General features: G+C 38.1%; 1 protein-coding gene across 19 annotated transcripts in view; it reads right to left on the reverse strand.

The window, feature by feature from the left end:
• The window catches only part of HUWE1 (HECT, UBA and WWE domain containing E3 ubiquitin protein ligase 1), a 151,087-nt gene that overhangs the window by 35,272 nt on the left and 88,756 nt on the right, over positions 1 to 27,059 (reverse strand). For 12 of the 19 annotated variants that reach the window (XR_004952860.1, XR_004952859.1, XM_036227014.1 and 9 more), the window contains 22 exons: positions 25,971 to 26,216; positions 24,724 to 24,857; positions 23,896 to 23,990; positions 22,881 to 22,934; positions 21,173 to 21,364; positions 18,898 to 19,114; positions 18,393 to 18,515; positions 17,501 to 17,738; positions 16,881 to 17,111; positions 15,557 to 15,679; positions 14,959 to 15,054; positions 11,609 to 11,878; positions 10,239 to 10,391; positions 8,671 to 8,798; positions 8,398 to 8,479; positions 7,610 to 7,786; positions 6,997 to 7,156; positions 6,407 to 6,765; positions 3,881 to 4,076; positions 2,134 to 2,301; positions 776 to 921; positions 280 to 346 (listed from right to left, as the gene is read on the reverse strand). Coding sequence is in view for 17 of the 19 variants with exons in the window: in XM_036227014.1 (XP_036082907.1) it covers positions 280 to 346; positions 776 to 921; positions 2,134 to 2,301; positions 3,881 to 4,076; positions 6,407 to 6,765; positions 6,997 to 7,156; positions 7,610 to 7,786; positions 8,398 to 8,479; positions 8,671 to 8,798; positions 10,239 to 10,391; positions 11,609 to 11,878; positions 14,959 to 15,054; positions 15,557 to 15,679; positions 16,881 to 17,111; positions 17,501 to 17,738; positions 18,393 to 18,515; positions 18,898 to 19,114; positions 21,173 to 21,364; positions 22,881 to 22,934; positions 23,896 to 23,990; positions 24,724 to 24,857; positions 25,971 to 26,216 (3,655 nt within the window). In the remaining 2 variants the exon portion in view is untranslated. The remainder of the gene's footprint in view (positions 1 to 279; positions 347 to 775; positions 922 to 2,133; positions 2,302 to 3,880; positions 4,077 to 6,406; positions 6,766 to 6,996; positions 7,157 to 7,609; positions 7,787 to 8,397; positions 8,480 to 8,670; positions 8,799 to 10,238; positions 10,392 to 11,608; positions 11,879 to 14,958; positions 15,055 to 15,556; positions 15,680 to 16,880; positions 17,112 to 17,500; positions 17,739 to 18,392; positions 18,516 to 18,897; positions 19,115 to 21,172; positions 21,365 to 22,880; positions 22,935 to 23,895; positions 23,991 to 24,723; positions 24,858 to 25,970; positions 26,217 to 27,059) is intronic. The other 7 variants (XM_016137332.2, XM_036227022.1, XM_036227025.1 and 4 more) reach the window with 4 other exon arrangements.

Below are 27,059 nucleotides of genomic sequence, written 5' to 3' on the forward strand. Positions count from 1 at the left end.
CCTGGGGTTTGAGGTCCCCTGGTCTAAAGGGTAAAACTAAAGGATAACCATAGCAACCATTACTTGGTTAGTTAAATTACAATTCCATTAACTTTAGCATACAGAATCCCTTTATTTACGGGTTTAATAACCCTTTACTAACACTGAGCTCAATCCTGAGAGTTTCACTTAAGAAAAGTAAATTTGACAGATACGCTTGTATTTCTCAATTCCCTGCCCAGGATACTCAGTTTGTCCTCAAGAAATTAGAACAAAAGAGGGAGAAAAGTGAACCATTACCTTCTCCTTGGGATGCCCCAGATGTGGACGTCTCAGCAGAGGCACCATCTGCAGCAAAGACCTGACTCTATGGAAGAAAAAAACTCCTGAGCCATTATTAATCTCAAAGATAGCTGTCTCCAAATGGCAGGACTCTTTCCCAGTGAACTGGTTGTGAATGCTACAGATCCTCTTTCATGGATCTTTTAACTACCTTCCCCACTGCTATATACTATAATCTGTGGGAAGCCATCATTATAAACAGTGACTGGGAGATTGGGTGGGAAGGGACAGGGAAGAAGAGAATGGAAATGTATTAAAAGGAAGCATTTCCAACCCAAGGAGAGAAAAGAAAATTCCAGGGATACTCCAATTTTACCTTCATTTATAGGCAATATATAATGTATAGATACATCAAAATCAATACCTTTCAAATTTCTCTGGCATAACCCTAAATACTGAGAACATACAAGTATCAGAAAGGGAGAAGGAATATAGGAGGCTAGAATTGACTTACATTAATGGAAAAACCTGACTGTGCATCAAAGTCACTGCTTTGACGAGTAAGTGACCGGTACTGCTGGTAGACATCATCGCCCATGTCTTGCAGGAGCTGGCCAACCTCTTGGGACATACCTCCAGGTTTAGGATCAGATTTGTCTGCTGAAAAACAAAACAAAACTCTTTCTGTAATTTTTCAATATTAATGCCTATTTGGTAGCTTGGACAATTGTACTCCAGGTTGCTGTGACTATTTACATAGTGCTATTACTACACTTTCACTTAAGCATGAGAAGAAATGTACTATAGCAAGTCCTTAGTCAATGTTGTCAATAGGTTCTACGACTTTAATAGCTAATTAATATAAACAAATGTGAAGTGCCTAAGGCATCTCATTAACTTCGTAACAAAATGACATTATTTGAGGACCTGCTTTATAACAGAGCACGGTTTAAAGCTTCATTCTATCACTAACTAGTTTTGTGACTAGAGGCAATTTACTTAGTCGCCTCACTTTCCTCAGCTGTCACTACTAATTTTAAATTAACACACCTGGTATTATGTCTAGTGCAGCGGGAAGGTCAATGGTTGCTACAGCTATATAAGCTAATTTTTGGGGGGTATATGATATGGGATAAAGGTACTGTAGAAGCTAGGAGCTCTATGTATCAGAGTGCTGTATAGATAAAAAGCACCAAATTGAAGACTCACATTTTTTTGACTTATTCAAGGCAGTACTCATCAATTTTTGGCAATCCTGTGGGACCTAGCAAATAAGCATGTCCTGAATAAAACTAAGATCTGACTGGAACCTTGGGTTCCAAGCAATTTATTCATGACTTTCCTAGTACTTACAAGTAGCATCTTAAAATATGAATAATGATGGACGGGGATGAGAGTCTCAAAGGCCAAGAAACCTAACCACACCTTTAATATTGTCTCCAGCTCTTTGGGCAATGAAGATGTTTTGTTTGAGAGTGAAAACATTAGAGATTTCTTGATATTTTATTTTCAACCTACTAACAAAATGTTATTATCTCCTTTTTAAATCATTGTTCATTCTTTCCTTCGTATGACAGAACTCTGGCAATCTCCTCATCCTATCATTCAAGACTTCTTTCAGAAAAGACTTAATCTAAGAAACTTCCCTATAGGCCCCAGCCCCACCAGGTCAAGTGCCTTGCTCTAAGATTTACCACTAACTTGGCATCTGTCATACTATATGACTATTAGCTTCTTTAGAGAAGGGCACTGTGTGTCTTATTCATTCTGATTCCCACAGTATGGGCACACAGTGGATGCTCTCTAGATCATGAGCTGGTTGAAATGATGCAGGCAAAGTGCCCAGCTTCCAGAGATGGGCTAGCTACATACCTTCCTCTGGAGCATGGTATGCAGCCAGGGCATTCAGCATATCATAGATCACTTCCTTGATAGTATCAGGAATGACAGGCAGAGGTGAGGGCTTCAAAGGGGTTGTCTTCACCAGCTGTACAGCATTAGGGCCTTTAATTCTAAGATTCTCAAATTCATCATCTGAAGCTAAGCCAAAGTGAGACAGAAAAATCAGTCAATAGTGAATCAGTACCTATACTTGGTTACTGATAAAGAATTAGAAGGACGTTCATATAACATACAAGGTTGGGACACGAGGCCATTTCCAAACAATGTTTGAGTAGCTTATCAGGAAAATCTGACTTTTATTTTCCTGAAATCCTACAGGATTTAATACAGCTATGTCAGTGGTAAAAAAGAGGACAGGCTTTGGTTGGGGAGACTTGGTTTTAAAATTCAGTTCCATTATAAGATCATGGTCAAATTATTTCCTACAAACCTCAATTTTCTTGTTTTTGAAATCTGAGGATTAAATGAGACCATACATGCCCAGCACAGGGTCAGGAACATAGCTGAGACTCCCAAAATAATTAGATCCCCTCCCAATTACTTACTTAACTTACACACACACACCCACCCACCCACCCATGCAGAAATGAAAGGTTAGTAAATAAACATCCATATACTTTTCATCTAGAATCACCATTTGTCTACCTCTAAATATGTATATCTGCGCCTCCTAAGAGCAAGGATATCACCCCATATAACCACGATATCATCATAACACTCAAGGAATTTAACATGGATATAATCATATTATCTAATACATAGCATTCAAATTTCTCCAAATCTCATTTATCTGGATCCAGGATCCCATCAAGGTTGTTCCTGGTGATCACTCTCTACTCTCCTTTTATCTAGGAGATCCTTGCATTTTATCCTTTTAAGATATTTTTGAGTGTCTAGGCCAGTTCTCTTACAGAAAAACATCTTACAATTTATCTAATTGCTTCATTATAATAACTAAATATAGGTCAAATATTTTTTCTCCCTCCATTGAGGCATTTCATTCGATCATATGTATTAAATCTCTAGAAAAAGAATCCCAGGATTTTCCCTCCTGTATGTTTTCATCTTGCTTCTTCATGGTCCATAATGCCTGCTGAAGTTGTCAGTACAATGAAACCAAACTGACGGGACAGGAGCAGGTTGTTCTGCCATTTTTCTAGAACTATGAGTTGCACATTGCATCTGGGGCTGATCACTTCACACTTGTTTAACCTGCCTGTGAGGTCCACAACAATTTTTCAAGCTCTCTGGTCATCAAAGATTTCAAATTCGCCTGTGTAGCCATGCTTAACCATCATTGTCAGAAACTGGATGATGACTTTGGAGCACAGGCCAAACATTTTTCTCAAGAATATATAGATGATATTGTATACCTCATATTGTATCACATGTCATTATGTCCATTTGTTCCATAATTATAACTCTACTTGTAAACCATTCACGGTATGTAAGCCCTGTTGCCACACTAAAATGAGTTCTTTGAAAGCAAGGAATAGACTGAATGAGTTCTTGGTATCTCTTACAGGAATTACCACAGGGCAAGGACTAGAGATGCTATTGAAGTACTTCTGAATTGACCCACATGACCAATCAGCCAATGTCCCAATGCTTGCCTAAGGCGGCTTTCCAAGTTATGGATCTCTTCACAGAAAATCTCTAGAGTTACAGTAGGCCATAGACTTCGATGTCTCAAAAGCCAGGAAAAGGGGAAACTCACCAGTCCCTGAGCCTCGAGGGGCTGGAAGGGCAATGCGGATACAGCAGTTGGCCACTTCTGTGAAAATGTCTGGATTGCGGCATGCGGCTGGCCCAAGGACACGAAGGATGTAGTTGATCTCCCGAGAGCCGAGGCTGCCTGATACAACACCAGAGGTAGTACTACCAGCTCCACTTGTAGCTGCTGAGCGAACAACCTAGTACAGAGAGGGAGAAACACTGCTGATTAAAGACCACTTTCTAAAAATACAATTGCATTCAAGGAAGAGTTTCTAAAGATTAAAATACTAACCAAGCTCTGCCTTAAGACAGTGGATGACAGCTTTATATTTTTGGTCTTTTAAGTCATGTCCCTTCCCGATTCAAAAATGTGGCTTATAAAAAAAGTTACAGCATTCGACATATCCCCAAACTATCAATTATTAGACCAGATGGCATATGATCTTTAGAGAAATTAGAAAATGTATCTAGACCACTGATCGTTCATCTAGATTATGGCTCCCACATTTAAGTGCCAGCTCCTAGCCTTCCCAAATGCTGACCTAATTTTAAACCGGAATGGTTCAAACTCTAAAAATATGTAACACTGATATCTACTTAGTGTAATAAGAACAAAATTAAACATTTTCTTTATGCTTCAAAGATAATCATCAGTTTCAGATGATAGCCACAGGAGATATCAAACTTTACTGATTACTCACTTTGATACCTCATGGCTCAGACATTGTTATGGTTTTATTCTTCTCATAAAATGACTCGTCAATCATAGAAAATACAAGAAGGTATAAATAAAACAAGTCTATTTTGTTTTCCATTATCTATTCCTTCGTGAACTATGTTCACAAAGATAAACATCTTTTGGAATCTTATTATTATTAATATTATTTACCAAGTAGTCATGTTCTTTAGTGTAGCATATTAATCCCTATATCTTGCTTGTCAGGCTGTAATTACACAATTTATTTTTTAAATACAGAAAAGTGTAATTTCACTATAAAAAATGTGGGTATTTTATTTATCCAGTCCTCTGCTGGACATTAGACCTCTAGTTTCTTGATATTACAAACAATTCTAGTGAACATTTTTGTATATGTACCTTGGCATACTTGACTTTAGTTTTAAGTTCTTAGCCACAGAATTTCTAGGTCAAAGGATATCTTAAACTGACAGTACCAAATTGCCCTCCAATGTGGCTGCACCAATTTCCACTCCTACCAAAAGTAAGAGTATGCCTGGTTCTCCACACCCGTACCTGCAATGGATATTATCAAGCATTTACATTTTGCCAACTTGGTATGTTAAAATTGCCACTGATCTTCTTTTGCTCCCAACACCCCCAAATACCATTTCCTTTAAGCTCAGAAAGTTTTCTGTTATCCAGTAAGAACCTATATTTCTTTCCTAGCATTTTTTAAGTTGTATAAATTAAACATCTGAACTATTTTGTTTTTAAGTTAGAATCCTGTCTATATATAGTTGTTTCTTCTTTGTTGAACTGTCTCCTCACCTTGGATCAGTGCACATGCTGCCTTTAATAGCCTGCCTTTTGTTTGCGCATGACAGGTGAAATCAAACATGCTGGGTGAAAAAGAACTATTTGAAGAATGTGAGACGTATACCCATACACATAAAGAAGCATGAAAAAGTACCACTGTTCTGGCAGGTGAGTTAAAAAATATTTACACTTTTTGATTCGATTTCTAGGATATCTTAATGTTACAAAGGTATGGACAAAAATGCATGCATTATTTATAAATGTGGTAAACAATGTCCCAAGAGAGAAAAATGGAAGTGAAGTCTAGTAACATTCACGTGATGACTGTTGACAAAGATTTAGCTAGAGGAAAGAATTTTGCAAAAAGTACCAAGGAGGAAAAGCCTTATAAAGACATTTGCCCCCCACCCTTCCACTGATGTCTTAATGTTAATGTTATAAACATTTTTCCTAGTTACTTTGTCATTTCTTCCACTGCTTATGTGTTCCTAGAATAAACGTTAAAGCATCAGTTTTCTGATCTGCACAATGCGTATCTGTAAAGAGCTATCACAGTGTCTGGCCTATCATAAACATTCCAAAAACTTTACTACTTTTGTAATCCCAAAACACAGTGTTTAGAAAACAGGCTCTAGGGTGAACACATGAGAAGTACTCCTACAAAAGGGAATGATCTTTAAGACAGGTACTTGGTGGAAGGTATCCCAGTTCCTTATTAACCGTTTTTGGTTCAAGAAACCTATATTGCCAGAGAGGACTTACTAGATAAGAGCTATTACTACAATATATTTAAAGGGTAGAAAATGTATTTTCTAGTTCTTTTTTCATGTCATTCCCTGGGACGGATAATCCATCATATATATTTAAGCAAACACCTAAGCATACAGCTGGGAAATTTTGCTGGGTAGGGCAAATAGTCTACATATCTGGCTATAGACTCTAAAAAGAACCAGATGTCTATCTGTTCTGAGACCAAGGACAACAGATGTATGATGTGAAGTTAAACCAGCACCTCATACCAAAAAGACTCACCTTTTCCATGGTATGACGGAGGGTGCAGGGGTCCTCAATGATGTGTCTTAAGAGAAGGGTGACCAGGGGAGTAAACCCATTGAAGCCTGAGCTCTGGGTTAAATTCAAGATCATGCGGGTACTCTTCAGCTCTGCAAACATCATGGCATATTTGTGGTCTCGGGTGAGCCTCAGGCAGAGGCGAAGGGTGGCATGCAAAGTGTCTGGGTCCACAGGGACTCCTAGCATGCTCACGCACGCCCGGATTAAAACAGTCACCATATCCTCTGTCAAGCCCTGGATCAGGATCTCCCCAATTTTTGTTTCTTCCAGGCTTGTCTCCTTTTCAGTATTTGAACTCTCTAGAGCCAAGGGGGTATCTACAAATGGGGAAGTAAGAGTTCAGACAGTTTAACTTGACACTCCTGCCCACACCTCTCCTTCCTAAGTAACCAGTTTAGCAGTTGGGTCCTATGAAGGGAAACATGCCAAACACAAATTCTAAGACCGGATAAGAAATCACTCAATGAAATCAACCAGAACTTAAGCCTTAAAGGCACATTAGCTGCATGTAAACATTTCTCAAAAGATTCAAAACTAAGAATCCATACCATTGACTTTATTTTCTTTACGCTTGATATCCATTTCTTTGCTTTCTTCCAGTGTCTTCTCTAGTTCCTGCCCATTGCTGTTTTTAGAATTTTTATTCAACCGTGGTACCCTCAGGAGAGTCAGCATTACAGGGCGACGGTTCCCTGTTTCTTCATTAACCTAGGAATTCAAGCAGACAAAAATATCTTTACCAAAAAAGAAACCATGGGGGAGGAGTATTGGAATTCCTAGGGAAAACGCTGCAACAGAAAGAAACCCTATTATTTAGAGAGAGAGAAAGCCTGAAGGTTCCTAGAAGGAAAATACTGAAGGCCCTATAACAAATTGTAAACTTTCCAATAGAGCAGACATCATCCTTAACCACTTCTTAATCCTTGACCCGACACTTAAGATCATTTCCAAGTGGGACAGTATCAAATTATCACAGATTCAAGGTCCACCTGATGATTTCATGAAGACTCAGCACTCTGAAAACTCAGTTTAATAGTAGCATGGTAATACCCTTCTTTACTAACACATGTCAGGACTGCTGGTTCAGGAAGAAACCAAAAGGCATACTGAGGCACCTTCCCCTGTTTTCAATAAAGTTTACAGTACTGAATGACCACGTACCTGAACCATTGTAGTGAACTGGACAGTGTATCTTCTTCGGCCTGCAGTGAAACGAACACTTGTCTCTCCGGACTTCCAGGCAGAATCAATAGTGCTGTTGTTGCTTGCACTGTAACTACACCAACGTCCAGACCGGTCATCAAACCAACGCCAGTTGTTGTTGTTGGACTGTAGGTACTAAATATAAGAGCACAAAGTTTCTTTTTATTTCCTACACAGTTGATTATTAGAAGAAACATTAATTTCATTAGTGTTCATTCCTAAAGCTAACCCAGGAAAAAGAAATATACGGAATATTTAATATATTTTGAGAAGAGATTAGTTTTTGTATATATTAATCCTCATATTCCTGAGCCTCTCCAAAGGCATAAAACCCTCTACATTCTTGTCCTGCAATCCTCTGCTTTCCTTTTATTTCCAACTGTTTTCCACAAAAGGGGAACATTATTTTAGATATACTGGAACAAAATTTGTTTCTGAGAAGATACTGAGATAATGCGGCATATGTAAGGAACACTAGCTTTTAGAGGAATTACGGCATATTCGGTACCTTACTTAACAGAAGAGCCACTCCTCCTCTGCATACTCCTTTAACATTTACTTCCAGTAAGTTCTTGGGTCTTTCAGCAAGTAATTCTAACACTCCATTCAGAAGAACAATCTTGAGAGACTTTATGCCTTGATCAGAGAGCCTGACATTCTTTACTATGGTCTTGTATTCTCTTTTTGTCTACTCTTGCCTCAAAAGGGTAAGCAGTTCTGCCAATCATATACACTATATTATATACCTTAGTCATTTGGGCTCTCCTTTTTGAGGAGATGGCTGTTTTTTCATAGAAATCAATCAGGAGCAACACTGGGGTGATCCACCTACAAAAGGAAAAATGATTGACTCTAGGCAAACCAGAAGCTTGTACACAACATAGGAAAACTTATCTTGAGTTCATCAGGCACTTTACAACTTTAAAACCACAAAAGGTACTGATTTAGGCCCTAAGCTTGAGGGCCCAAGTCCCAGAGAAATACGAATGAAACCAGTGGAAAAATAGAGGGTCACTCACTTTGGGGTCTGGACCTCCTTTTGCTCCTTGGCGGCCTGTAGACAGGGCTGAACCACTTCCAAGAGTTTGATTAGGACATTAAGGATGCCACTAGATTCAACCACCCAAGCACAAGGTAGCTTCAATTCCTGATTGATTAATCAAAGGGAAAAAAATTAAAACATACCAACTTCTACTGTGTATGAAGGATTAACATGGCATAGGAGATCACAGAGGTGAATACTAATGGAACTGGATGAATCCAAATTCTACCTCTACATGCACCAGCTATGTGATCTAAGATGAGTTACTTTAATTCTCTGGGCCTTTGTTTCAAAGAGAATAATTTCTTCCTCTAGAGTAACTGATAAACAAAGGAGGCTATATATTCAAAGTGCCCAACACAGTGCCTGGCACATTAGCTATGTGCTTAATATGGAAACTGTTATTAGCATCATTAATGTCATTAAGGATTGTCATCTAGGCTATACAGTGTTAACTATGTTGAAGTTGAAAAGCTTCTGATTTACAGAGAACCTTTATAATCTTTCAAGGAAGATGGAATAATTAAACACAGAAACTCAGTTAATGGTTCCCCTCAGCGGGCTACACTAAAGTGTTACTTATAATAGGAAATCGCTGGAATTAATTTAAATGTCCAACAACAGGCAATTACTTAAAATAAACTAGGGATGTCCAAAAGATGAAATTATACATGACACAGGAAAATATTCATAATAGAGAAAATAATATAAAACCTTCTAAATAGTCTGATCCCAATTGTTTAAACACATAGAAAAAGGACTAGAAACAAATACGAGACTTTTTATTTGTGATTTTTTAAAAAGCAGGTATGCCCATCATTCACGCTTTGCAAGCTATTTCCAAGTGCTATAAGAACCATGATTTCCACCATAATGGAAAGCCAGAAGACTGTAGACATATATAGTTTGACACATATATTGAACTTATCTCCCAAGTTGCCTAAAGGGTTTAATTAAGTTCAGGTTTTACTGTTAAACATGACGACAAATAAAGTCCATTTGTTCAAGGTCAACTACCTCCTAGTTCTTGTTTTGGTTGGAACAAGAACATGTCCTGGCCAAAACACTCTCTTCCCTCAAATAACGTGCTGACTGACCAGGTACAAAGGAGTCAGATTCTATTCGATGCCTATTATCAATTTTCATCACCTACCTCACTCTTTGGCTGCCAGTTAGAGGTTTTCTCAGAAAGGCCGAAAGTATTCCACAACAGAACTTCAACAGTTCTTTTTGAATACTTTTAATAAACACCTCCAAATACTTTAAGACTCAATTCAATTACAACTTTTCTGGGAAGCCTGTCTCTTATTGTCTGTAAGTTGTGCATATTCCCTCCCTGAACTCAGACAAAATTGTGCATACCACTCACATGGTAAAGAATGCTATATTTTGTACTTACTTATGTGTTATAGCTTATTAGAATCTGTGAGCTCATGAAATGCAGAGATCATGCCTTATGTTTCTCTCTAACCTTATTCAATGTCTCCAATGATAGGTGTTCGATAATTCTGATAAATAAGAGGGACTAAAAGATCTAAATCTTACCTCAAAAAGCAGTGTTAACAGCAAGATTCTAGTAGCCAAATTTGATGCCTGAGGCAGAGTGGCCATCTGGCTGATCCACTCTGACACAGTTTTTGTATCGCTCGTTGTCAGAGGAAGAGCAGCTTTGATCAATACATCAGCAGCTTCCCACACCTAGAAAAGCAGAGTAGCCAAGTCAGATAAATGTAGACAGAGTATGATAAAGTTTGTCAAAACATTCTTAGCCTTCTAAAATAATCCATTCTCAACACACTTGCCAAAGGAGGGTAGTTAAATAGTAACATATTTACTACTGGGATTTAATGTCTGAATTAAAAAAAGATGTATGCTACCACAGGATCATCTCTAAAAGATGACTTGCTTAGGCTAGATTAAGAAATCTAAATTCTAAGTTGAAGGAAATGAATATTAAAAAAAATTCTGGTGCATATAGTCAACCTCACAAAAATTCTACCAACTCACACTTCTGTCAGCAATCTTTCACAACATTCTGCCCCAGAATTATCACTAAAAACAATGAGAATGTTAGAACTCTTGGTGTTGCTTTAGTAAGCATGTTAAATGTCCTGTAATAAATTTTATATAACTGTTTTTTTAATCAAGGTTTTAGTTTTCTTAAAATCATTTATATAAGCTCTTAATATAAAGTTAACTGAATCCTGGTTAAATTTTATAAAAAAATAGTTTATCGTTTGTTTTACTTTTGTGATGTATTTCTGTGATGTTTCCATAACACTAAAGTTTATTATTACCTATGATTGTGTACATCACTTTTTGATTTCTTCCTCTGCTTCTCAACTTTACAAATAAAACAAGATTCCAATGACTTAAATACATAAATAGTAAAGGAAATACAACCGAAATGTTAACTGGCTGTTTGTGCAGGGATTTAGGGTAATTTAGTTCTCACCCAACTTCTACAATTAGTATAAATTAACCTCACAATGAGGAAAACCACCGCTTAAAAAAAAAGCAAAAAAAGGACCAGATTATAGCTATTCAACAGGATGGGGACTTATGTGTCAAAGTGGTTTCTTCATAGAAGAGGAAGGAAAAACCTTTTATCACTGTTAATCCAGGGGACCTAACTTGGTTCAAGAGTGAGACACATTTTGCACATTGAAGATGAACCTAAGAAGAAATGCTTAGAAAAAGAGTGCTTTGTTTTTTTCCTTTCAAAGATATTTTTGTGAAGAACTTAATTCACTTTTTGCAGGAACACTCAAGAGAAAGCTAGATTACCAGACCTAAAGAATTCAAATAGAGAATACATCCATACTGGGTGAAATGTAAAAATACATTTAGAAATTAGGTTTTGATGGATGGCAGGAAAATACATACTCCTCTCTTTTGGCACCCAGAGAGCTTACCTGATTGACTACTTGCTTCAGAATCATATCCCGATAGTCTGCTCCATTACGTTTTATTGCTGTCATGATCAGATCACACACCCGGTACACTGTGTCGGGCAGCTCATCAAGAAGGTGGAAGCAACCTGGCAACATGGTATCTGTGAAAGTGTGGAGCTCATCTTGCTCCAGTGGATCAGCATCCTGGAACTTCTCTAGACATTTAGCCTCTTCCTCTTCCTGCTTTTCCCGAGCTTTCCGTTCTTCCTCCTCTTTCCGGCATGCAACTTCCTGGAGGTAAGGAAGGAAGAGTGACAGCATATGGAAGACATGAAAGACGACGAGGAATACTCTAAAAATGTATTTGCCCTATCATAGGAATACCCCCTACTTTCTCCTCAAAGCAGGTTGATGTATGTTCATTACTGTGTGGCAACGAGCATGAGGGCAGCCACACAGGCTAAGGTAAGACAAGGAGAGCAGAGAGGAAGGATATTTACAAACCCTCAAGTACTGCCAATTTATTCACAGCATCCCTAAATTATTTCCTACAAAACCATTTATAAACACTGTCCTGCATTCTCTGCCAGTATATTAAACAGACGCAGTTGTTACCTAGAAATAGCCAAGTTTGGACTAATGGACACTACCAAGTACATTTTGGGTCACTTATTTAACAATAAAGATCAATGCTTCATCTGCCCCACTTAAAGCTTTAAGTCAGTACAGTGTAGATCAGTGATGGCAGGTTGGGATGAATGAGTACTCTCATGTGTTTCTTTTTCCCCTCCCAGCTTTACTGAAATATAATAGACAATTAGTTGCTTGTATTTACATTGTACAATTCAGTGAGTTTTAATTATAGTTGGCATACAATAATATAACAGTTATAGTTGTATAGCATAGTGATCAGAGATTCACGTAACTCTCAAAGTGATCACTCCACTAAATCTAGTACCCCTCTTCCCCCTTACATATTTATTACATTAGCCATCTTCCCCACGCTACGCTCCACAACTCCATGTCTATTCTCCAACTACCCATTTGTACCTCTTAATCCTTTTGTGCTTTTTTCATCCCCCTCAACCACCTCCCCACCATCTAGTAGCCCTGAAAATATTCTCTATCTTCGAGTTTATTTCATTTTTGTTGTTTATTTTGTTCTTCAGATTCCACATGTACATGAAACCTTGAGATATTTGTCTTTCTCTATCCAACTCATTTGATTCAGCACAATACCCTCTAGGCCGATCAAGGCAGTATCTTTTTCCTTCCCTTTCCTTTTAGTCTCTGTGTCTTTTAATCTGAAGTGAGTCTCTTGTAGGCAGCATATGCAGAGGTCTTATTTTCTTATCCATTCGTCCACCTTATCCTTTGGTTGGAGCACTTAATTTTTTTCACTTGAGGTATTTGTTGATAGGAATGTAGTTATTACCATTCTTTAGTCCCGTTTTTGACATGTTTTTTCTTCTTAAAGAAGTCTCTCCAACGAGTAATACTGGCTTGGTATTGATAAATTCTCTTAGCTTATTTTTGTCTGGGAAGCTCTTTCTCTGTCCTTTGACTCTAAAAAAAAAAAAGCTTTGCTGGATAAAGTATTCCTGGTTGTAGATCCTGGGTTTTCATCATGTCAAATATTTTGTGCCAAGTCCTTCTGTCCTGCATAGTTTCTTTAGAGAAGTCATCTGCCAGTCTTAATGGGTCTTCCCTTGTAGGTTACTAACCGCTTTTCTCTTGCTGCTTTTAAGATTCTTTGTATTTAAACTTTGGCATTTTAATTATGATGTGTCTTGGTGTGGGCCTCTCTTTGGGTTCCCATTTTTGGGGGCGCTCTGAGCTTCCTGGGGTTTTATGTTTTATTTCCTTCATCAGTTTAGGGAAGTTTCCATCATTATTTCTTCAAATAGCTCTTCGACATCTTTTTTCCCGGTATCCCCATGACAAGAATATTTTTACAATTAAGAGTCTCATAGGATCCTTAAATTATTATTATAGTCTTGGCTTCTTTTTTCTTGCCATTCTGATTGAGTGTCCTTGGCTTCCCCATCCTCTATATAGGTCATTCAATCCTCTACTTTATTCACTCTGTTTATTCCATATACTATACTTCTCATCTCAGATAATGTGTTCTTCATTTCTGACTGGTTCCCTTTTAAAATTTCCAATTCTATTTTAATGTTTTTTTTTTTTTAAAAATCTCCTTGTTAAAGTTCTCACTGAATCCATCTACACACTTCCCCTAAGTTCATCGAACAGCTTTATAACCGGTGTTTTGAACTCTGCATCTGTTAGGACTGCTTGATTCCATTACTTCTGGATTTTTGTTCTGCTCTCTCATATGGTTTCTACTTCTGTCTTCCCATTTTGGCCTCCTTTCTGTGTCTGTTTCTATGTACTAAGCAAAACTCTTAAATCTCCTGGTCTTATTAGTGAGGCTTTGTAAAGTAGGTGTCCAGTGGTATAGTCCTGAGAGGGGCTCAGCTGCAGACCAAGTTTAGTCCCAGCCTATGCCCCTCAAGGGCCACCTGTTAAGATTCAGCAAGCAATCCACAGATGCTGTGCTTATACTTGCCTCAAGAGGCCATGCCAGGAACCATGGTCAGCTGCCACCAGAGTGTGTCCAGGCATTGCTCAGCAAGGGGCACCTGACTTGCTGAGGACACACCTGGATGTGGCTTGGGTGGAGCTGCAAGTTGAGGGAGGTGGAGCTTCAGGGAATCCTTTGGGCAGAGCAACCTCTGTTAATCCAGTTTGATGACTTCGCAGCTATGGCAGTGCTGTGTCCATACTCTAGGAGGGCTCAACAGAGGAACAGTGGACACCACTGGCACTTCTGTACAGAGCAAGTCTAGCCTCTGGCCCTCATTCCAATAACTCAGTGTCTCACTCTAATCCCTTGTGTCCCCTGTGTAGCTGACCTGGCGCTGGTGCTCAGAGCAAGCCGGTCACTGCTAAAGTCCACTTGCGGACACGGTCCCTTTATGAGGCATCTGCAGCTGCTGACTACTGCTGCCTGATGTCCTCTGTTCACTCATCAGCTTGGGACCTGGCAGCCTTGTGTCCTCGCCCAGTCCTACCTCCTCCCATTGCAGGGTGATTTCTTATTTCCCTTCCTAGTTGTAGGGCTTGTGAATCTAGTTCCCAGGTGATTTTCCTTGGTGTTTGCTCCTTCTTTCTGTCACATAACTCTGATTTAGTCGCCAGAGAGATGAACAAAGCCTCTTATCATCTATGCCATTTTTTTTCTCTCCTTCTCCCATGTGTTTTGTTAGACTTTAATTCCACCAATTACTCTGCAGTAGTAGCAGAATGTTCACAGAATACGAAGATGAATGTGTTATACCCTTTTGGATGCCCCGTATTCTAGTTACCTCAGGTGACTCTGCCCTTTGATCCATCGGGATATCCTGTCCCAGAGACATGGCAATCGCTCTCATCATCTGGTCCTCTTCGGACATACTCAGATCCTACAGAGCAACAATAGAAAATCCAGCAACTATACACACCCCAACTCATAAGGAATCTGACATCCTGTGCTCAAGCTTTAGAAAAAAAAAGGGGCTCCAAATACTGCTCTCTAGAGGTAAATACAACTAACTAGTCTTACCTGGTCACTATAAGAACAGAGAGAGAAAATCACAATGAAATTGTATAAGGGGACTTCAATGTGACCAACTATTCTGCATCTCAGAAAAGAAAGCCTCATATTGCTTTCTGACTGTGGACACTTTAAGAGTTCTTCTGCAAACAAAGTCCAGTAATTTGCAGGGCTGGGAGATAGGAAGCTTCTGCTCATTACATTCTTGAGCTAGGAGAGTTATCACAAAAAAGAAAATATTGATATGGAGAAGTCTGAAAATGAGAAGTAATTTAGGGAAGGGAAGACCAGTGATGGAAGCATGAGAGAGGAAAAGCACATGAGCAGCCAAACCGATGTTCTGGAAGATTAGAGCCCCTGAGCCAACTCACCCGAACAACTCCTCCCATGATTGGGGGAGGGTGGGTTAGAAGGTACTCTGTGGCCTGCTCCATGGTGCTGGTATTCAACAGGGCCTCCATGGCATGTTCCCTTGTAAAGCCCATGTCCATGAGCTACCAAAAGAATGCATGCGGGATCTCAGAACCACAGTAAAAGAGAAATCCAAACACATTTTAAAAAGAAAGGAACCCTTTCAAGATGGAAACAAGTTTTTCTAACTTCATGTGAACTGAGGACATTTATAAGCTAAAGCAGGTAGGTAACATAAATGAACCTTTCTATGTGGTGCTTCTATAGCATTAGAGCTACACATGGGACAGTTGATTCTCAATTCCATCCTCTAAGAAAATGGGGCTTAAGTGGTTATCATCTTCAAAAGGATTATTCTAATTCAAAAAGTGAAATTCACACAAAAAAGCAGAAAGAAACTATATAACACAGCGTAAAGAAAATTAAGGTCTGGCAATAAAAGAATGACCAAGACATTAAAATAAAATTAAAAAAAAAACAACCCATTTTCTTAATGACAGCAGTACAATTCTACATATTATATGTTAACTAGGTAAATATTAGGTATAAGTGATAAAAGACACAATAATTATGTGGTGAAATTATGAATGCCTTTAAAAAATATTTTGCTGTATTTCCAAGTTTTCTTAAGGTGAGCATTTATTTATTAATAAAAAATTTGGTGCATACACACACACACACATATAAAAGATACATTTGAACAGGACTCTAGATACACAAAGAGAACACACACTTAAACACAAATTCCCAGAGGAATATGCTAAATGCTCTTTTGAGATCGAAATGTCAGGTTCATAAGTGCTTCCCTTACCCCGCTACCCACTACTGCTTCTAGCTTCCAATTTTCAAAATGTGATTTATATGTTTAAAAATAATTTTTAAAAAAGTTTGTAGGTGAATAAGGTTTCAGAAAGCTCCTGTTGGAGAATAAATTTGGGTCACAATATCCCTTTCCTTTACAGATTAATCAAAGAAGTCGAGAACAAATTACTTCCAAGATACAGCGCTGCAGCTTACTAAAAGTACTTTTGGTAAGCTGCAGTACTTTTTAAAAAGAGTTCTAATTCTAAACAACAAGCTTGGGAGAACACAGATCTTTTGCCCGTTAGAAGCACTGAGACTACACTCTAGTTTTCTCAGGAGAAAGAGCAAATTTAAACCTATCTCCTGGCTAATAGGACCAGGCATTTAAGTGGTATGTAAATTTAGAAAAAAAAAAACACAAGAATTGCACTCTATTAGGTGCAAAGTCTGGGCCTTGGAAGTATCAGACCAGGATCCTACCTGCTGCAGTTGTTGCTGGTTGACTTGAGGCTCTCGGCGGGAGCCACCTTCCTCTTGCCCTGTATCCTCTTCTCCTCGAGATCCCTCCTTCTCTTTGCTTAGTCTCTCTCGAATCACAGGTTCTCCTCGGAGGATGTGGCATAGGATGGCCAGCATGGACTCAGCCATTCGCCCACCATAGACCTTCAGGGGTTTCCGGTTCCACAGGTTTTTGATGCAGGTAAAGGCTGCCTGTAGGTCATTTGAAAAGTTGTGTAAAAATCACTTTGTCTTAATTCAAAACCCTGGAAGGAATAAGTCAAAGACTATGGGATGGTCCTTCCACAATCAGTCCATGCCAACAACAAAATCCTAGGTCAGTACTGATGGGGCTTAAGAAAGCATAGAGAAGGAGGCATTTAACTCAACCTGGGAGTACCAATCTGAGTTTTACAGTTCAAATGTTTATAATTACAGAAAATTCTTACATGGTCTCTATATCTGTCATGCATCCCTAACTGGGAATAGGATCCAGTGGTTCTCCAATCACCAAGTTATTTAATTAAGGAAGGTAAAAGAGAGTGGGAGCTACCTAGTCAGCATGAGAAATTCCTCTTGGTTCTAGAATGCTGAATACTCACTTTCTGAGTTACCACAAGGAAGCGGAGGGCACTGAATTGTGGAAAGTTCTGGACACCTCCGGGTAATTTGGCAGGCAGTGAATGTGGAGATTCAAGCACCGTGGTGGGATTCACCATCTTCTCCACCAGCATAAGCCAAGCATCCAGGAATTCTCCTGTGCCATCAGGTAAGTCTGAATGTTCTAATCCCTCAGCAACAGGAACTTTGCCTCCCATGGACAGAGCCCAATTGAAAGTTCTAAATTCAAATAAGAGAAGTATATAGATAAAATATTAGTACTGTAGATGGGGAGTATGTTGAAAGGACATTCAACAGGTTCCCAATCTGTAGATTGGAGGTACAAGTCCACTCTCCTTGGAGCTACTGCTTTCAATCTGTCAAACATTTATTAGCTTTACCTTTTTTTGGTCTTTACCTTTATTGAGATATTAACGACATGTAACATGTCAGTTTAACGTGTACAAGGTGATTGATACACACATATATACTGCGAAATGATTACCACTTCTAGCATTACTTTTTCAAGTCAAAATAAACAAAAAAGGTGAAACTTAGCTTAAAATTCTGACCAAGAGAAACAGAGAAAGTATCATATTCAGAGAAACACTAGAAAAAGACAAGTCTATTAGAAAAATATGTACCAGGTATAAGAAACCAAATGAGGAAAAGAGATCCCTATAAACACCTCTGAGACAAGCTGAATCCCACCCTCCAAGGAAGATGGAGACAAATATAGCTAGTTCCTGGAACATGAACAGTTACCACCAAAGGGTGTCTCTATGTATTCTACTGTCACAGGATAGGTGACTTAAGAGAGTTGTGGACTGCTAAGGCACACAGAGAAGACTAAACTCTAAGAAATGCTTCTCACTAAAGCAACTTGATCCTTACTCAAAAAGAGCATTGTGGCCTCCAGAGCAGAGAAATTTCTGCAGCATGAGGTGGTAGGGATACTTCCTCTCATCAAACAGCATTGGGGATGTAAAGCCAACTGAACAGATGAAGAATGTCAGCCTGAAAAAGGGAAAAAGCAAAAATTTAACATCCTCTGAGGCAGACACAGAAGCAATGGGAAATCCACGTAGAGGCCAAGAGTAAAATTTAACATTGCACTAATTTGACTGACAGACTGACTGGAATGCAGGTGGGTAACTAGTCTGGTTATTAAAATTCCTAAGGTTTTAAGTAGGCTCCCACCTACTAAAAAATACAAGGTTATTGAAATGTAGTTTGATTATAAACGCTCTAAAAATCTTTATACTCTAGACTAAATAGAAACTGTATTTGGGGTACGCATCTAAAGTAAACAAGAAACCACCAAGTCCTCTAATTCAGTGGCTCGCTCTCCATTTAAGTAGAGAATCAATTTGATTCTGTACCTTAAGCGGAACCTCACCTGAAGCGGGGAGTAGGTGTATATGGTGGAGGCTGCCATGACAAGCCCTTTGTGAGTAGCTTAGTGAGGGCTGAGGCTGTTGATCGAGCAGCTGGTGTCGGTGCTGTGGTGGTGCTGGCAGCATGATGGCTCCTTCTCTGACGGACAGGAGACCCCACGCAAAGTTTAACAAGGAGTCCAAACAGCTCAGCAAGTGCTCGGCCTAATCTAGAAGAGGCTGGAATCCAAAAGTCAGAATAAGGCTGACAGCATTCTTAGTTTCATTTATAACAGACACATTACCATTAATCCATTTTTATGACTTACCTCTTCCACACAATACCCAGGAAATACTTGGACTTGTCCCTACACATGACAGTCCAAAAAAGAAGTTCCATAGGAAATAAATGCCTCTTTTAAAGTGAGGAAAACAGAGAAGTATTTTGGCAATTAATATATAACAAATGTGAAAGACGAACAAGATAGGTACTCACACTGTTAGAGGAGGTATAAACTGAAACCACCGTTGCAGAGAACAATATAGCAATAAGAACTAGTTAAGTAAATGATATTTATCAGATTATGGAATCACTTAAAATGCCTTCAGAGAACTTTAGAAATGGCAAAAAAGTTAGTGACTCAGGCCAGAAAAGAACACCAAATATACGTATTGTTGTCTGATCACATTACATATATGGTCCCCAAAGGAAAAAAAATTGCTAGGAAAAGTATAAAAATTTTTAAGTGGTTTTCTTAAGGTGTTAGGTTTTCATTTTTGCAGAATGCTTTATGGTACATATTGAACCAAAAAAGCAGAATCCACATATAAACAGTTAAAAGTAAATGCATAGAAAAGGGAAAGAAAATAGTACTAAATATATTATATTTGGGTGTTGACTTGCTTTTCTTAAAATTGCTCTCTGTACTTGATACTTGCATTGCCTGGCTAGAGGCTGATTATGCCCAGACTCTGAAAACCTAATGCATCCAAACGTTAAGTCTGTGCTTTTTCACCATCACCTTCAGGTGAACAGACAGCAAAGTGGCTCAAAGGTAGTCAGCAAGGATAAGAGATGAAAATAAAAGGCCAGCAACCACAGAGTATAGACATCAAAAGCATGCATTAGACCCACACAGAAACCCCAGAATGTTCCGAATTCATAGTAGTCCAAGAATCTAACAAAGAAAGGAGAGGTAAACATGAGCAATCTTCTTGGTAGATTTTCCTTCAATTTAGGGTAGTGGTGATTGACTTCCTTTTTTTCTTATTTACTTACTTCGTTTATTTGTTTATTTATTTAATGATGACATTGGTTAATGAAATCCAGTATGTTTCAGCCTTATACTTTAACAGTAAGGCACAATAATATTAACACTGCGTGTTCACTTCCCACAGTTACATTTCTTTCTGTCACCACATATTTGGCCCCCTTTATCCTGCCTACCTCCTTCCTCCCCACTTTTGACTTTCAAATTATATGAAAAGGAGTAGAAATAAACAAATTAGAATGGAAAATTCAAGGAGATTTAAGATAAAATGGAAACACCAAAGAACTTTTTTTCTTGCTTTTGGGCAGAGCTCCAGATTCCCAGGAGTTATGTTGTAACTTTTCTCTACATTAAGGTTTCAAACGTTGGTAAATATTGAGGAACATATACAAAATAAGAGTCCTCAAACATGGATATAACATTAAGGGGCAGAAGATGGCAGACAGATGAGTGTACAGCTTTAATATGGTCTTCCATCACATTAATGTCATCTCCACAGAGCTTCCAAAGTGAATTTATTAAAACACAAATAAACCATGTCACTTGCTAGCTATCCTTAAGGGACAGAGAAAGGAAGAGGAGATGGTGAAATAGCCAGACAGGTAACTGGAAAGCAGAAGAGCTTAATACCGTCCCCCCACCCACATCAAGAAAAGAACATTTCAAGAAGGAGGTGGCAGGTCAACTATCATACTGCAGAGAAGTGATAGGGCACTGGAAAGTACCTTGGGCAAGACATGGTAGAAGCAGAAGCCATTTGCAGTAGTTGAAGAATGAATAGGAGGGAAGGAATTAAAGCTAGGGAGGGGTAGATGGCTTTCAGAAAGCGAGATTCTCTTCTCTCTGTATCCCTAGCAGTTAGTACAAAGCATGTCACAGAGCGGACGCTCACTAAAGTACACCTAAAAAAGAACCACCAAAGTTCAAAATTGTCTTATAGGAAATAACAGTCTTACCAACTCAATTTGTTATAGGATTGGTTAAGGCTCTGAAAGCCAGAAAAGGGAGAAAAAAGGGAATCACTCACCTGACAATAAAGGCTTGATTTGCTTGATTCTGGCAGCCATGGCAGGTGTGATTTTAGATTTGCCCTTAGAGTCTGAAGCAGTAGGTTCATCTGTCTCCATAGGAGCCAATGTGTCACCATCAAGCCCAATGCCCTCCAACAAGCCTTGGGTAGAAGCATCCATACTTCCAGCTGCTGCATCCTGTTCTCCATCTGTAGACATATGAGGGGAACAATAAGACCATGTTGAGCCAGCATTTAACTGGTTCATTTTTGTAAAGAGTCCCAAGAAAGAGCTACCTGTGGTGCTTGTTATTCTTTAAATAAATGTCCGTGACATCCTAAATCTAAAAAGAAAAAACAAAAAATCCAAAACTCTACTGATATGCTTTCTCCTTAGAGCCCTTTTAAGCTAATAACAACATTTTCCAATGAGAGCAGAACAACAGTCTTAACCCAGGGCTACTCTGGAAGACTACAGGTACTGCGTGACCCATGAATTACCACTCACATAGACCAGCAGTCAGTCCCCAACCTTTTTGGCACCAGGGACCGGTGCTCCTATGAGAATCTAATGCCTAATGATATGAGGTGGAGCTGAAGTGGTGATGACTGCAAATACAGATGAAGCTTTGGTCATCTGCCTGCCATTCACCTCCTGCGGTGTGGCCCAGTTCCTAACAGGCTACGGACTGGTACCCATGTCATAGACGTGTACAGTGTCCCCATGCTGTCAAGGTGCATGTACAGCTAGAACTTTATAGCTCATTAATAAACTCAAAATCGAATATCACAGATTTATCACTGTGGAAATATATTTCCTAGCTCCTAACATTTAAGATTTTTGTACATGAATGTGAGATGTCTTTTTTAAATGATTTTTTAGTGTGTGTGTGTGCGCGCGTGCGCGCGCGCTCTTAGATAACCAAGAATTGGCTTTAAGCAAACTTTATAAAGTACATCAGATTTTATAGAAAAACTAAGTGAAAATAATATGTGGATTGTTAAACAAGGCAATTCTTTGACAGTGAGTCTAATTTTGTTCTCATTTCTCACTTTGCCAGAGGCATGTATATATTTTATTAATCTGTTCCCTCTCCCATACTAATTGTAATATAAATCTTTACTTGTTGTTGCACAAGTTGTCTGCTTTATTACTTCCTATCTTTAGTAATTTCATTACAATTTTTAAGTATATTTGATAGGTTTTTATGCATAAAATCATCTTCATTGTTCTAACAGTTTATTGAATATATTTCCTCCCTGATACAGAATACAAGAGGAGAAACAACTTTCTAGAAAAGTTGTTTTTATTAATTTTAGGTTTGCTGTGTTAAGGCCAGAAAATTGTGTACAATTTCTGCTTACTGAAATTTCGAACTTTTATTGTGCTATAACATAAAATCTATTTTCTAAAATAGCACCATCCAACAGAAATATGATGTAAGTCACATATATTTTACATTTTCTAGTAGCGACATTAAAAAGCAAAAAGAAACAGGTATAATTTTTAATATTACAGTTTAACCCAATATAAAAAAATTTATTTCAACATGTAAACAAATATAAAATTTAAGGTTTTACGTTTTTATACTAAGTATTTAAAAAAACAAGTACCTATATTATACTTTACAGCACATCCCAAACAAGACATTAAATTTTCATTAAAATAACTGATCTATGTTTATATTTCATACAATTTAGTTGGAAAAAAAAAAGATTCACATACCCAAGTTGTTCCAAATATACTTAAAAGTCTTCGAAAAACTGAACAGGGTAACAGCTGTTATATTTAAATTAATAAAAATTAAACATTCAGTTTACTCCACCCAACCTAGAACCCTCATCTTAACTACATTTGCAACAACTCTATTTCCAAATAAGGTCATATTCTCAGGTGCTGGGGGGGGGTAGTGCTTCGACATATAATTTTTTTTTGGGGGGGGGGACACATTTTAACTCATAGCACCCTTACCCCTTAACAAGAGTAAAGAATGAAAATGAGAAGGAGAGACAAAAAGAGAGCAAATAAGGGGAGGAGGAAGGGGTGAGAATAAAGGAGGAAGAAAAAAACTTCAGTTTCTGAGTTGTACTAGCCACATTAAAGTGTTCAACAGTCACACATAGCTAGTGGCTACCATACTGGACAGTGTGGTTCTAAAGTGTTCCACAGACACTTACGACAATCATTTACCATTTATAACCTATAAGATTAAGCTTCTGAAAAATAAGCATACAAAATATTAAAGTCTCACCATACCCTTTGATATAGTAATTTCTAGGAATCAATCTTACACAGATATTCATTATTCAAAATAATACATTAGAAACTTAAGAGGAAATGATTAATTCATGGTATCTTTACATGGCAATTAATGCTAAGCAAAAAGAAATCTACAAAATATTATATCTAAGATAATTACAACTATGTTAATAAAATATACCCTCAGGGAAAAAGTTTAGGTAAACACTAATCTTTAGATAAACACTTCCAAAATATTATTTTTCTGGTACAAATATGGGTGATTCTTTTTCTACTGCATCTTCTAATTTTTACCACTATGTGAATGCATTTTTATAGAAAAAATGAGTAAAAATAGTTTAATTCTAAATTAATTAAAAATTAATGAAAAGAAAATAATGAGGACAACAGATGATAGAGCTAACTAAAATTTCACAAAAGACCTATAAAGACTAAGATAGAACATAAGAGAATGACTAAGATTTTAGTTTCTTGGAGTTACCTGATCTTTTTCCGCCCTGGGTCGTACCTGACTTCTCATCCTTTGGAACCAGTTTCTGCATGTCCGCCTGGCCAAATTCACACCCAGATGGTAAGCTGCAGTAAGAGAAACAATGAGCAAAAAACCCTGGATAGCTCAACTTTTATGTTGTGCTTGGTCTCTAACCTGCTTGGTTGATACTATCCCTTCTTATAGTAGGCGAGTTAACCAAAGAGAACACCTGCAACGATTGAATTCCTGAGGTAGCACTCAATAAGGTTTCCAAATCAACTTTTTAGATCTGGCTTACAACAGGACCGAAATTTAAATACCTACCATGTTCATTGGAATATCAAACATGCACAAGATGACACTTTATGAGCAAGTCCCTAGGCTGGTAAGAGGGAAGGACAATGCTATGGATTGAACGTTTGTGCCTCCTCAAAATTCATGTTGAAATCCTAATGCCCAACGTGATAGTATTAGTAGGAAAGGCCTTTGTGAGGTGCTTAAGTCATGAGGGTAGAACCCGCACAAATGAGACTAGTGTCTTTAGTTCCTTCTGCCATGTGAGGATACATCAAAAAGTCTGTGGCCTGGAAGAGGGCCCTCATCCAACCATGCTGGCTGGCATCATGATCTCAGACTTCTAGCCTTCAGAACTGTGGGCAATAAATTTGTTTATATGGTCTCAGTCTGTGGTATTTTGTTATAGCAGCTGAAATGGACTAAAACAGACTCTTTACTATACTCTTCTGTCCTTGACCAAAGCAATACTCTAGGCTCGCTAAGCTTAGTTTCTGTGTTAAGACAGACAACAGAGATAATAAGAGATGACCATTCCCTTACCTGTTTGGGGTACACAGGGAGAGGAGGACAGTGCTTTCCCATACCAGGGAACAATATAGCTGGCTCAATTTGCTCAGAACACTCAAACCCAACTGAGAGCCCCACTGGTTTACGGAGATGGAACGAATTTCACTCTGCAACCGAATGTAAAAATAAATTGATCTCTGGGATGCCCTCTAGCAATATATACAAAATCGACTTTCAGCTATCTAGGAAGGATAAGGGATTCTATTTTTCCTTCTTTGTTATTCTCACAGTTGTCTACTTCATCAGAATTTCCACATTTAAGATGACGGTTCCACAAGATATTCTCTTACTATATTTATAATGTCTCTAACATCCATTCTTATTGCTTTTTGTAAAATGAAAGAGTCATAGGCAAAGCAACTCTTGTTTTTCTAAATCAAAATTTTGTAGATTTACTGACAGCTTTCTAATATTTGGGTGGTATGAGGCATTTACCTTTTATTTCATTATTTCAAAAAATATTTGAATTTAATTTCTTGAATTAAAATTTTTATTTTATTTTTGTTTCATTTAATAAAGTCATAAAAATAAAACCTTAAGCTTTGTCGTGTAGTCTAAGTAGTTTATGACTATGCTTTTCATTTGATTTGATCTGACGAACATACCTGTGGCTCAACAGCAAAAAACAAGGCTGCTAAAATGTTATACCATTAATCTTTAGAACTATTATTTGAGAACAAATGAACACACACACCTTTCTGGAACCACGAGAGGAATCTCACATGGATTATAGGCATAGGGTTTGACATTTAGGAAGCCTTGAGTAAGCTCTATTACCATTGATTTAAATGTTTTGTGGTCAAATTTCCTTCTTACCACCCTATTTTCAGGCCTTCATGCATTTGTAGAAAGATTATGAGGTAACAGGCCAGATGAGCACCCAGTTGTGGCTTGCCTGCTAAAATGGTTAACTATACATTCCAGCTGGGCTATACGGATGCTACGGATCTATTTGTTATTTATACTCTCAAGAAGGTCCAGTTCACTAAATTATATGGTCACCCAACTTCTAATGAAACAAATACTGAGGAAAAGTGAAACTAGAGAGCAACTTAAAGCACAAAACTGAGTTGCTCACCAAAAAAAAAATCTCACCTTAAAATTGTTCTTTCAGCAGCTAGCCCACATAGAACTGCTAAAAAAAAGTAAGATGCCAAGTATATGCCCTAGGTATTCCACTAGATTTAAACCAACATGTTCACCCATAATATAGTTCTTACCTGTCCAACTCTGCAAGTATGAACAAACATCATGATGTAGGCATGGGCAGCAGTGAGTGCATGCAGTAGAGGTGTGGCCTGAGCTGAGAGGGTAGCATCAGCAACATTGCCAGCACAAGCCAGTTCTCGCAACAACACTGAGCCCCCAGGGGATTCGATTGGGCGGTGTAAAGGCTCCAAGGAAGAAAGGATGGAGTCCAACTGAAGGAGACCCTCCTGAAGGACTTTGGGTTCATGTGACAGTGTCTGAAACAAGAATAATAATTAAGACATTAATTAATAGTGAACTCCATATGCATCATGTCTAATAGTCACAATAGAAGAAGTGGAAGACAAGTCTTGCAAATTTCAGATTTGGTCATGTTTTCTCACTTGGTAAATTGTAGAGCCAAAATATGAATGCATGTATGACATCCCTGACATCTCCTTTTAAAGCAACACATTATTTCTCCCAAATGAGAGGATTTCAAACATGGTAAGCCAGTTATATTTAAAAGCTTGTGATGGTCAAAATGTAATACTGTTATAGCCAGGACTCCATGCTATAAGATGAATCCCAAATTTTGCTCAACAGGGAGCAATGTTAGGCAAGGTTCCAAAGCATGGAAGTGAACCACTATTACAAATGTTCTTTTTTCCCCACAATAAGAGAGATAATTCTAGGATAGGGATTAGCTAGTTAATTTGTTTTATGAGACAGCTCAAGTATTACATGGCCCTTTTAATTTCTTTTTGAGCCTTCAGAAAAATCTGACAGTAAAACACTATCATTTGCTGTTTAAAGATATGAAAATGTATGTGCCTTTCCTATAGATTTAAATAAATCTATCTATTCTCACACAGTATTTTAGAGGTAGGATAAAGAGAGCAGTCCTTTCCCCCCTTGTAGTTATGAACAGCACTTAGTTAAATATTCAGAGTAAAGCAAAATGAAACACTAAACACAGACATGTCTAAAAGCAACTGGATTAGATTTTTAGCAGAAATTACTTATTACTGCACAACCCAGCTAATAAAAGAGCTTCATAGATTTAATGCAATCTCTATGAAAATCCTAATGACTTTCTTACAGAAACAGAAAAATCTCCC

The sequence above is a fragment of the Rousettus aegyptiacus genome, unplaced genomic scaffold (genome assembly GCF_014176215.1).
Source record: "Rousettus aegyptiacus isolate mRouAeg1 unplaced genomic scaffold, mRouAeg1.p scaffold_m13_p_9, whole genome shotgun sequence".
NCBI lineage: Eukaryota > Metazoa > Chordata > Mammalia > Chiroptera > Pteropodidae > Rousettus > Rousettus aegyptiacus.